Source organism: Acipenser ruthenus, chromosome 5, assembly GCF_902713425.1.
Source record: "Acipenser ruthenus chromosome 5, fAciRut3.2 maternal haplotype, whole genome shotgun sequence".
Classification (NCBI taxonomy): Eukaryota; Metazoa; Chordata; class Actinopteri; order Acipenseriformes; family Acipenseridae; genus Acipenser; species Acipenser ruthenus.
In genome coordinates, this window is record NC_081193.1 from 37,383,779 (window position 1) to 37,396,583 (window position 12,805).

The following is a 12,805-nucleotide window of genomic DNA, read 5'->3' on the forward strand; positions in this document are numbered from 1 at the left end:
ATTGTCACCTGATCACTCGATGTATCACCAAACTCCTCCATAATACTATCCAAGTCATTATTTTATTACTATAACATCTCAAAAAGCATGGCAAATGTCCACGATTTTCTTTGAGCGTTGGATACGGAAGCCGCTATCTTGTTTGTTTATGTCCATGTTATGTCTGTGGTGAAGGGACTATGTGTATTGCACAGATCCGCCTCTTCTCCGGCTTCTCTTGGCTTCTGTAGGTCTCTCTCAGCCATTGAAAGCTTTTTTCGGAGAAAAAATGACTAGGGACCTGTGATTGACGCCTTTTTGATGACCAGAAAGGAAACATTTTAATGTCGTACCAGGTCTGCAAAGGGTTAAAACATTTTACAGTGATTATCTATAGAACATTTTTAAGCAGCGTCGGTCTGTCCAAAATATAAAATATAAAGCATTCATCATAGCTCCTCTGGCAAAACACATTTTGTTCTTATAACGGGGCGCATTACAAAATCATGATACTGTGCACTGTACTGTATAGAGCGGATATAGAATTAACTCACGAATGCTGGATGATTAGTTGTCAGAATAGTGTGTGGCAGAAGTAGTTCATCAATAGCACATTTTAATTACCAGTACAGGTTTTCTTTTAGTTTTTGTTTCTTGAGCTATTCTCTAAAGCAGTGTTCTTGGATCAGTGACTGTTATCACTGCCAATTCAGCCACTTGGATAAGACCTTAGCGCTGCATATTATAATCTTTATTTCTGTCTTCAGATTTAGGGCTATTTCCTGTTTTGACGGGAATGTCTTCAATTTCTAGGAAGCAAATACGTGGAGAAAAGTTTAATTGTAAACCAGGTACCGTACAGTACATTAATTAGTTTTCACTTTGCTAACCAAATGAGTATCTTAGCTGCTAGGGTTTTGATTGACACAAGGCACACCCAACACATAACAATTTTAGTTCTGTCACACTGGCTACAAGTCAGATTCTGTGTACTTCACAAGGCTCATGTCATGACATATAAAGTCCTTTTGAATTTCAGTCTTTCTTATTTGGAGAGATCATCTGATGCATTTTGCTCTACCAGAAACAAGATCTGTGATTCTGGCAAGCCCCTTCTTTATCCAGAATACACATTCCTCATCTAAAGCCCCTTTCACACTGGCATACTCTACCCGGGTCAGGACCTGGTGTCATGCAGGTCAGCTACGCGATTTCACACTGCTTTTAATAAAGCAGAGTTGACCTGGGTGACAGACGAAAGTAAACAATGCGCGTATCAATGCCCTTGAAGCAGCTTTTTAGAGACGCTTCCATCCAAGCTTCTCTGGATTGAACCGTCGGACCAAATGTTGATTAGAGCAAATGTTTCTTCATCCCTGTTGCAATGTGGCTCATGGTGTGTCTCAAGCAACAAAAATATGGGTAAACAGAATAAACAAAATGTTCCTTGTGGAAGTGAAACCTTCACGCAGGCGTGGCTGTTTGTTATTTCGTCGGCCGTCATGCATTTTGTCTCGCTGAAACCGGGTCAAAGCGTGTCAATCCACATCCTGAGATGGGTCGCAGAGACCCAGGCTAACCCGGGTACGACCCAGGCACATGATTTCACACTACGCGGGATTGTGACCCTGGTAGCCAGAACCCGGGTCCGGACCCGAGTAGAAGTGCCAGTGTGAAAGGGGCTTTATAGTACTGTGGAGTTAAAGACTTGTTCACCTTGGCTTTTAAAACAGTTTATAGCTGCTCAACACAAAGTTCTGTACAAGGCTTAACAATGGCAAAAATGACAGTAAATTAATTTGTTATCCTTATTAAATGTTCATCAACATAGAGGTTTGTTTAGCTACTGGCTGTTTAAGCTCAGTAATGTGTAATGTAGTGATATCTGTCAAAAATGACAAGTGAACGAGGTTCAAATGTAATCTGCTTGTTATTTAGCGTGAGTTACAGCTTTGACATTTCAGAAAGAAAAACAAAACAAAAACATAAATCTTCTAGCTCCATAACTCATGCTGCACACAGTAACTGTTTATTCATAGAATAGTCTTAGCGGTCTGGGAAGTTTAGGTGTTTAATCTAGCTTGGGTACTCATAACAGGCCTAAAAATAACATGGAGAGGCATCTAGCATAATATGAACAAATGCTCCCCAGCCAGTGGGGTTGATGTTATCAAAGGATGAAAGTATTTAGGATATTTTCAGAGGGAGATGTGAAGACTAAGCTTGTATAATGTTGGTGCCAAACCGCTCAACTCCAATTTAGGGAGGGGGGAGAGGAGGAGTATCTTGCATACATTTTTAAGCAACATAATTAAAAAAATAAATGCAATACAGTACAGTATGTAGTTAAAAATAATAACAAAAAGAAACTATATTTCTCGACTGGTGTGAGCGTTGACCAGTTTGGCACTTCATCTAGCCCATGCGGTCAGATGCTTATGCAAGTTCAAACGCTTATACAGTAAGGTTTTTATCAACCTGTTTATGACGTTGTTGTTGCTTGGTTCTCACGAAGGACTGGTATTGCAGTGAATGAATGTTTTATCAGTTTGGGCAGTCAGTCATGTAGAAACATATTTTTGGAGGACAGACTAAACCCAGTCATTCTTAATGGAAAAAATACATTAAGGGGTCATTGCGAGGGGATAAAATAGCCTACTTTTTTTTTTTTTTTTCTTTCTTCCGCATGATGTTTGGACTGAAGAATAACTCAAACAACTGTGAACATGTACAAAAACAATTTGTATTCTCTCATAGACTGAAAACCCCTTTTTAAATTCAAGCTGTCTAAAGCTGCTTGTCGTTTTATTCTCTGGTGTTCTTATTACATTATTTTGTGATTTTAATTTAATTTTATTTATTTATTTCTGGCTTTCCCGTGGAATTGTTTTATGGATGATACTCTACATAGGAAAATGATTGATTTACTATCATTTGAACTAAAGACATTACAAGCAAATAAATATTATTGTTTTAACACATGATTTTTAATCTGAAGTTTTCCGTTACCATATGTCATTATTGGGGGTATACTTAAATCATGGAAAATTTTACATATTTTTCTTGGGTAAGTTATGGAATAAAATTTGGATTTCACAGACCTGTTTAAACATAAAATAAATGTAGATCATATTAAAGAGCACTATAAAAGCTTAAGAATAGTGGTACTTGCTTCATTACTAAAACGGAGTGCTGTCATTTGTTAAAGGCAAGCTGCCGACATTCTCTGCCTCTGGTGTGAAAACTTGCCCATACATTGAGACTGCACGTCTGTATCCACTGAATTGGTTGGAAGTGTAAGATAAAGCTTTGCCAAGTTATACAGATGTAGAAATCGATTAGAAACAGTCACAAAACTCTGACATTCTTTAATAAAGGCTGTATATGCAGCACGTTTGTTGTCATGTTGTTTGTCCGATCTAGGAATTAAGTTTACTGGTACTCGGTCAAAAGAAAGAAAGAAAATCCAGGTCTAAAATTCTAACTGTGTTTAAAAAGTAAGCAGCAGGTTGTTTGAACTGAGGTGGCTGTGCTAGATCGTACCTGTAGTACTGATTTAACTGGGCTACAACTGACAGGGGTACTTTTTGTCTGCGCTGCATTTTACGTTTCTGTTTCTGAAAGCTGTTTTACGTTCTATTTAGCAGCCTCTTTTGTAGCCTTTTGTTCAGTGTGTGACTCCAAAGCTAAATTATTTTTGATCGATCGTATTTTCTCCAAAGTCACATCACAAGATGTGCAAAACAATTTCCATCTGCATGTAGAGTTTCTTTGGGAAATGTCTTGACATGATCCTTGGCCGAAATATACTCTGCTTTTTTTGCTTTGTCGTCCGTTTTTGGTATTTTACCTCCAATGCTGAAAAGATTTTAGCAACCTAAATCAAAATAACAATGCAACATTGACTTTGTCCCACCTCCTACTGTACAGTACAGGTCACAGAAAACATCATTGTCATGTGAACAGTAAACAAGAAAGTTAACCTCTTTGGAGTATTTTTTAAAATTGTTTTTGTCAAAGGGTTCTTTGTTTTATTTGACTAAGTGCAATGCACACAGGACGGTGAAGGGATAACAAAAAAAAGCCTAACTACAGAATTAAGATACATAGAATACATGACTTGCAGTGTGCAGTAGTTCATTTAAGTTAGGTTTCTTTTTTTTCTCTCTCTGTACTAGTCCGGTATGCATTGGCCCCTTGTGATAAAGAGAGAAAGGATCGATGTTGTAACTCTCTCTCCCAATCGGAAAGAGCGCTGTGTAAGGTCTTTCTTTTTTTCTTCTTCCTTTCTCTCTCTGACTGATTGATTTATAAGATACTGTTGTAATTCCTAAGTTTCATTTGCATTACGGAACCATGTTTTCCGTGAAGTTGTGTGTCTACGTGCAGTGCTTGACCGTGTGACATAATTTATTTCCTGATACCCATGTCAAAGAGATTCCTAAAATCATTAAGCATTCACATACTGTACTGTACTGTACTGTACACCTTTTGAATTTTTTAATTGTAGTATTCTGTAACAAACCTGCCTTCGGAGCAATACACTCATCTTTCAAAATAGTTTATAAATAAAAGAAAAAAAGCAACCTTGTCTTTATCAACACTTGTGCTTGGTGGGTGTGGAGTACAGTTACACAAATTCTGCTCACGTAATTCACAATTATTGAAGATCCCCCAAGGTTAAAGCTTTGGCAACTGCATAAAAGCATACTTGGGAACTTTCTTAATTACTTCAGTATTAATCATGCTTGAGATCCATATGGAAGCACTCAGTAGGGAGCTTTCAACATGTTGTGTGTGAAATCTGTTTAAATGACCATAAAGCTATATGAGGTATGTTTTGTATAAACTTGTGGGACTGTACACTAACCTAATAGATGAACAAAAAAAAAATGTTTGGCAGTTTACCTTTAGATGTATAAGCCAGTTCTTAGTAAATGTGTATGTAGTCATTTTCTTCTTTGACAGCATAATACGTGGAAGGACAGGTCTGTTTCTTCACAACATTGAAGGCTCCACTGTTCTTGAAGTAGGCAGCCACAATACAAATGCATGTTCGCAATGTGAATTTGCAGCAATTTCAGCTTCCCAAGAACAATATGCGTCACAGCAAAGCAGGTGATTGTTGGCATTTTGCCATTTTACACAGAACAATTTCAGAGCACAGGCCATCTGTTTACTTGTAAGCAAATTCATGCTCTATTCTTGGTAGTTTTATATTGGTATTTCTTCTGTTCTATATCAGATGCTCCCAATCTGTGATCCTGGGAAATTTCCATGTGGTTACTGGAAAAATTCTAAAATTAGGCAAATACATCCCCCCACAACCAAACTGTAAATCTGTACAACTGTAACACAGCCTCTGAACAACTCAAGTGTCTCCTGTCCAGACATGTTAGTGTCCTCCAATTTTTGTTTAAACTTTAACATACTGGAAATGTTTATAACTGATCAGAAAAACCATCATAAGAAGCCCTCTGTCACTTTTTATTAAATACTACACCATGCATTTCTGTATAAGGCTGTATGTGTACAGCATTCAATTGTAAATAATAGTGTTTATTATTATATAAACACCAAGACTAACACCTATATTTGGCCTCCATTTGGCTATTAACACCTCTACTCCTGACAACACCCTAGTTGCAATGTATCCGTCTACTGAAAAGATTATGAAATATTTCTTACGGTGTAGTCAATCACTGCTAAAATGTAACGAATGATGCGACAATTTAACCATTAACCCCCCTCAGTGAAAGTATATGAGTTAAATATAGTCTACCTAAAGCATATTGTTTGTTTAATAAATATGTGTTTTTGACCCCATTTGGTAGTGGTTTGTGGGAAAATCTCTAAGCACCATGGTTATTCTCATTTTACAAAAGTTTGCGAACCACTATTCCACTGTAGATTTATATATTCTTCCACAATGAAGAAACAAAAAAATTATCTTAATGTTACCATCAGTAGAGCCTTGATTTCTGTAGGTATTATAAAACATTGGCTGATTCCAGTTATTGAATTTGCAAGTTGTGATTTCAATGAACTGATCCCGTTAGCTGAGGATTTTAGCTTGCACTATAGGACAGTGTCTAGGAAGCTTTATTGAGTTAACATTATGTCTGTCATGTGTTTTCAGATGTCATTCCTGGAAAAAATTATCACATAAATGGAGAGAGAATTTTTTTATTTTATTACATACTGGCACTGTACTGTGAGTCTGGACTCTTTTTGAAGAGAGGGTAGTTTATCTATTCAGGCATACTAAGATATTTACAAAACATTGGTTTGATTGGAGTAACGTGGGCAATACGTACCCCATCCTCTGTCATTTGTCTTTCCTAGAAAATGTATTCATTTTGGGGAACCACTGCACTTGTGAGACGGCTTGCTGATCGAAACCAGTTGCATATATTTAAAGAGCTATTGATTATCTATTTAGGGACACCCAAGATATTTAGTAAGCAAGCAAGCAGTCTGAGTAGGGTAACAAATGCACCACCGCCAAAAAACATATTTAGTAAGTCCACAGTGTTTACTGTTCAGAATAATGTCTATCCTAATAGCAAAAAAAGATACCCGGGGTATTGTTGCTTACTGTAGCTGTGGTCTTATTGGTGCACTTACGGATGTGATGCATTTCTCTCTTATACAGCTTAGGTTTGCCGCCCTGCTAATGCTTCTTCCTTGACCTGTATCGCACTGCCAGTTGTAGTAGTAAAGAATCACGATTAGTAATACGTTCTAATGCACAGGTGTGGTGCAGCTTCATTGGGGCCTGACATCACAGTTAAAACAGGGCATACAGGTTGCGATTAGGAACCATACAGAATTATCAAACCGTTGATGTGGGGATCGGTCTTACTGAAAACAACCTAGTCCAGTAAGTAGTTCAGTAAATCTTTAAATATCTAGTTTCATGAAGGCTACTACTGTATATATATTTATTTAGCAGATGCCTTTATCCAAGGCAACTTACAGAGACTAGGGTGTGTGAACTATGCATCAGCTGCAGAGTCACTTACAACTACGTCCCAAGACGGAGCACAAGGAGGTTAAATGATTTGCTCAAGGTCACACAATGAGTCAGTGGCTGAGGTGGGATTTGACCTGGGGACCTCCTGGTTACAAGCACTTTTCTTTAACCACTGGACCACACAGCCTCCTATGTACAATATACAATACCACTTTACTAACACCCTTTCAATATAAACTATAAGACAAAAACAATTAGATTAGAGGATGGTCTACAGTAATTTTTGGTTGTGTTATTTTTTTTTTAATAAATATTGTACACATTGGTTAGGAACAATCCAGCATCTCTGTTCTGGTTAATGTCTCACTATTTCTTAATTCATAAGCGTCTGGTGTTTTAAAAAAATAACCTGTATAGAGAGTTAATGTAATATCAGACTGTGTTTTCTACAGCTTATGGAAAGTATTACTTTTGAATGAAGTTGATGAGTCATACAGTTACATAATTAACCCATTACAGGATATTTTGGAGATAAATACAACTTTTTAGTTATAGAGTCTGTAGGTGCAGAGATAAAACAATTGTGGAGATGTGTGTGTGTGTGTGTGTGTGTGTTTTAATGAACCATTAAATAGCTTTAAACATTTAACTCTTAAAATCGTAAAAAAATATTTTTGAAGATGATGACTTTTACTATATGGTTATATCCTACTTACAATGTTTGTCCTTTAACACTAGAAGTGCCAAGCCAGTCCGTCAATTTGACCGTTTGGGGTTTTAAAATTTAAATTACTCTGCGTTTCGGAATGTAATGCGGATGCCAGTTTGTGACTTTTCCTAAACATATGTATTGGATATACTGTCGCCGTTTGAGCTGCAACTTGCTGATGAGCAAGTATATTAAGGGTTTAGTTGTTTTTCTTGAGTATTAGCTTTCTTCTCTCTGGATGGTGCATCTTTGTAAAACATTCCTGTTTTCATTTTCAGCTACCCATTGTGGAAAAGATCAGGACCGTTGCACAGAAGGTCTATGGGGCTGAGGATATTGAACTGTCTCCTGAAGCGCAAACTAAAATAGACCGCTACACCAAGCAGGTAAGACTTTACAACTTCCAGGACCCTCATTGCATATTTTTCTTATCTACTATCCTGTTAATTAACTTGAACGAGTTTCCAATAAAAAAAAAATACAATAATCCGCTGTGATTTGCCTCAGACCTGCTGTACATCTGAAAGCATCATTATCCTTTTTACTCCTTGTAAAACACTGTGTTCCTGGTTTATAAATAATAACAATATTTCTTGTACTTGCCCATGGAAAGGGCTTTGGAATGCTGCCCATCTGCATGGCAAAGACCCACCTGTCCCTGTCCCACCAGCCTGAAAAGAAAGGAGTTCCTACTGGCTTTATTCTGCCCATTCGGGATGTGCGAGCCAGCATTGGGGCAGGATTCATTTATCCACTCGTGGGGGCGGTGAGTGAAAAAACCCCAAAGAAAAGCAATGAGCTAGTAGACCTGGGGCAGGATTTACCTTTTTTTGGCCATAAAGGTGCTTGGTAGTGGATTGGAATGAATGTAATTGTAAAAGTAGACAAACATTTCTACAACAAGTGTGCTGTCTTTCCTTAAAGATGCATATTCTGTACATGTGTCAAGGCAAATGGTTTCCTGTTTATACAAGACAGGGAGAGGAATCCGCTGGCTGCCCTGTGCCACCCATAGTCCTGAAAGACAAAGTTAAATAATGGGTGCAGTAAATAAAAGAAATTCACTTTAATGTTAATTTTGTACGTGTGTTTTTAATAAGTCATTAAGCTTGAAAATGAAGTTTATTTGTTTTGTAGAAAATGTGTTTGAGGGTGGCTCTAATATTTATGTGAAGGACATTAGTGTAAGGAAAGCTGAAATTGTAATTGGTCAAAGTGATAATTGGCTAATGTAAGGAAGGCAAAAATGGTAATGGAATTTTTCTTTCTCTTCCATCGCTAATTGTTCTATTCTTTGTAGAGACCCTATAATTGGTTACAATGGCTGTTTAATGGTCATGGACTGTGGTCATGCTTTTGTCCCTTTGATTTGTTCGGTTTGGTAAATACATGTGTTTGGGTTGAAGGAGAGGTCTGCAGTATAGTGGTATATGTATATGATTTTAGTGGAACCCTGCATAAGTATTGTGTTTCTTTTGGACGTGGAGGAATAGGTTTGGTTCCCCCACCCCTGATGTTCTGCAGATGGAAATGTTCAGCCAGGACTTATTGCCAGTTTGGCCGAGTCTTATGTTCTGATTTTATGTGGAAATGTTTTTGTATAGTCTTCCAAATCATGCAAATTAGCATGCAATCAATTTTAAAGATCTAATCACGTATGACATGTTTATCAAATATAATATTAATGTAGAATAGGACAAGACATGCAATCCACTTTAATAATATAATCACGTTTTGAAATGTTTACTATATATATAATAATAAGCTAGAGCAATACAGTAAGGGTGTGGTGTGTCATATTTTGTCAAATGATTATTTTCAGTATGTTTTGTTGGAAAGAAGTTATTAATATGTGTGTCTTATTTCTGTTCTGCTTAGAATCTAACATTCCATCCAGAATCAGAATCAATCTTCATTCATTAATTCATTCATTCATTTATTAATCAATTCAGCCCAACTATAAGTGTATGCTATAGGGAGATAACAGTGCATTTGTACAACTCAGAAGAGTTTTCTATCAGGCCATGACGATTCACAGATCCCTTAGGAAAGAAACAAAGTGTGTCATCTCAGTAACCTTAGTGACTGTCTTAAGAAAAGAGACAGCCACAGCCATTTTAAGTTTTAACAATCAAGCATTACATTGAAATTGTTTTGACAGTGGCCCAACCTGTTTTGAAGTTGAACAGTTCACATAATGATCAATGTCAAACATTTGCAATTTAATTTTTAGTAATGTGTATGGGGTTATGTAACATTGATTTCATCAGGCTAATGACCATTTACATGTTTTTTGTATGTTGTAGTGCTTATCAACAATTACATTCCTTGAAAACCTTAACATTACTTTAACAGTCAGTACCTTTTCCCAGATGTTCACAGTAATCTTACCATTTAGCAACCCTGGGCCAATGTAAGTGGTCTACCGGCTAAAACCAGTCGGATTTACTAAACATATTCTGGCATTTAAAAAAAGACCAAGAGTAAAGCAATGAAGTCATAGTTCTGCGTGACACCAGAAGTTACAAGATTTCCTGAAAGGAACACTATCCTGGTGTTATCACATCAGACACCAATTTCCTTATATTTGAGTATGCTCGGCAAGAGCTCCACAAACTCCTGGCTGTATGTTGTAAACTCCCTATGAAACTGTCAAGTGTTCTGGGCCGGGAAGGAAGTATTTCCTGCGGAAGAGGATTCCTTGATTTTCATGGACCTTCGCTGGTCACACTGCAGAGACCTAGAAGTTATACCTGTGTGTTTGCATTGCCAGGAAATAAGTTAACCCAAAGCTACTTAGGCATACACAAAGGTTTCTTCTTATTGAGCCTTTACTACAGAACAGCAATAAAGGGCTCAGGAAAACTATACAACAGTTTGAATTCTTCAAGTTGCAGCTAATTTTTTCTACACCGGAGGATGTTCTAATAATTTTTCCCTTCATACTTTGGGAAGTGTTAGGATCCTTCATATTTCAGTATGTAGTGCTTGCATAGTTTCACTGTTCTGAAAACTTGTAATGGTTCTCTTCACTGACCTGTGGTCAGGTGAGGTTTTGGTTTACAGAAAACAAAAACTTTGAGATATTGATATCACAAATTGAGACCATTTAAGTTATTGACTTAATATGTATAGGGTTAAACACTGCAGGCTAAATGTGTCTGTTATGCCTTGCTTTTTGTTGTACAAATACAGTACGGTAGTAAGAAATAAAATATTAGATAATGAGTTTGTAAATCAGTTTTACTTATTGTGGGCTACACTGCTAAATATGAATATAGGTCTACCAGAATTACAAATGAGCAACTTTCCATTTAAGGGGAAAATAAATGTATAGTGTGGAGTTAATCAGAGCCTCTGTCATGAGGTCTGTCTTATATCAAAAGTATTAACAATGCATAAGCCAGATGTGTCATGTTACTTTGTATCATCATGCTTTAATTGTATTCCATAAAACAATGGCTGCCTTAATGGCGTTTATATTGTTGGTACCTGATTTTTTAAAATATCTTTCCTCGAAAGGTTTCCAAGCTAAACGAACAGAGCGTTATCAGAGGATATCAGCATTAAAACAAGCAGTGCTTTTAATGACGTGGTTCTTATCCCAGATCTGCGTCGCCCTGACCCCAGGGTCACAGCAGTCTCAAAGGTGGACTGATGACATCATATCTTTGCTCTGGAAGTGGGGAGCAGGAAGTCAGGGGTCACATGCTCAGGAAAGCAATGATGTTGTTCACAAGCAATTTTGAGCCTGGGGTGGAAGCTTGTAAATAAATAATCTGCAGCCTCACAAAAAGAAAATGTTTTTTGCTCCACAAATTAACCGTTGGCCTGAATTTGATTAAACTTTTCATATAGCTATTTCTCAGACTGAATATCCTTTTTTTCATAATGCTGATACTTTATTGGCAAATGTAACTAAATCTTAGGAACCCCTTTTCATAAATTTGTCAACCAGTTACTTTGCTATGCTTTTTTACAGTTCTGAACAGTGATGAGCTTTAGGTTCACAACACGTTTTGGGAACCGCTTGTCCAATTGTGATGAACCTGTGTGCTTTAGAAATGTCGTAGCTATGATATTTTATTCCATGTTTTGTGAATTTTGTGGTAGCCTCTAATGTGTTATATGTAACATACTGTGTAGGCTCTATGTTACTTGCCTTGTCTTTGTTTTGTAATTGTAGGTACTTGGTTGGCAGGTACTACTAATCTGTTGGAATAGATTTAAACTCATTTTTTAGACATTAACTTACTTGTCCTTTTATTTTAACTTCTTCTTGTATCAGCATAGTATTAAATCAGGATCGTACTGGAGCCCAAATGCTTTCCTAGGATAATACAGTAATTCAAAACATGAATTGAGCAAGACTTGGCTTCGGGACAGTATTTATTAAGAAATATACCTATACTTTACTACACTGTATCAATTCTTAATTTTTTTTATTGTAATACATTGGAGAAAAGGTAGTAATCTGGATTGACATTTCATTTTTATTTATTTTTTTGCAGCAGCACAGTCCAGTCTGTCAGAGTGTGCAAAAAATCAGCAACTTTGTCCCGACTCAACACAAAAGTGCATTGTTTCCACAGGACAATAGTTTCTTGGCAGAGATCCTAACTGAAGAGTCCAAGTTTATTAGCAAAAGCTAATGTCTCAAAGCCTTTGAGTTGCAGAAACCATAAAGTATTGTTCTCTGGACAATACAGCTTGTAGCCTGCTATTTCATTTGGGACTCAACAGTGTTGCCAGAATGCAACTGTAACAGGGTAGCGTTATGGCCCAGACTGGCAACCAGCAGGAATTAGACCCAGAGACAGAAAGCTGCAGTTTAAATGCATATGCACACGTTTGTTAAACACAAAAATAATAAGGAACAAACAAAACACGGAACATGGGCCAAAATAAAAGGTTTAAACAAAAGAACAACACACTTGAAGGCTGAGCATGAGCCTTCGCTACCACATTGCAAAACAATACAAAAATCACTGCACAAACACTCCCACCCCCGCTATTATCTTCCTGGTACTGCAAGTAAAGGCTGTGATTGACATTACAATGGATTATCATTAATTAGGGAGGCTGTGTGGTCCAGTGGTTAAAGAAACGGGCTTGTATCCAGGAGTTCCCCGGTTCAAATC

General features: G+C 37.1%; 1 protein-coding gene across 5 annotated transcripts in view; it reads left to right on the forward strand.

Annotated features, from left to right (window-relative positions):
• Nucleotides 1-12,805, forward strand: part of LOC117402512 (monofunctional C1-tetrahydrofolate synthase, mitochondrial-like) — a 114,442-nt gene that overhangs the window by 70,924 nt on the left and 30,713 nt on the right. For 4 of the 5 annotated variants that reach the window (XM_034003732.3, XM_059024124.1, XM_034003734.3 and 1 more), the window contains 2 exons: nt 7,943-8,050; nt 8,278-8,430. In XM_034003732.3, the coding sequence (XP_033859623.3) occupies nt 7,943-8,050; nt 8,278-8,430 (261 nt within the window). The remainder of the gene's footprint in view (nt 1-7,942; nt 8,051-8,277; nt 8,431-12,805) is intronic. The other variant, XM_059024123.1, reaches the window with a different exon arrangement.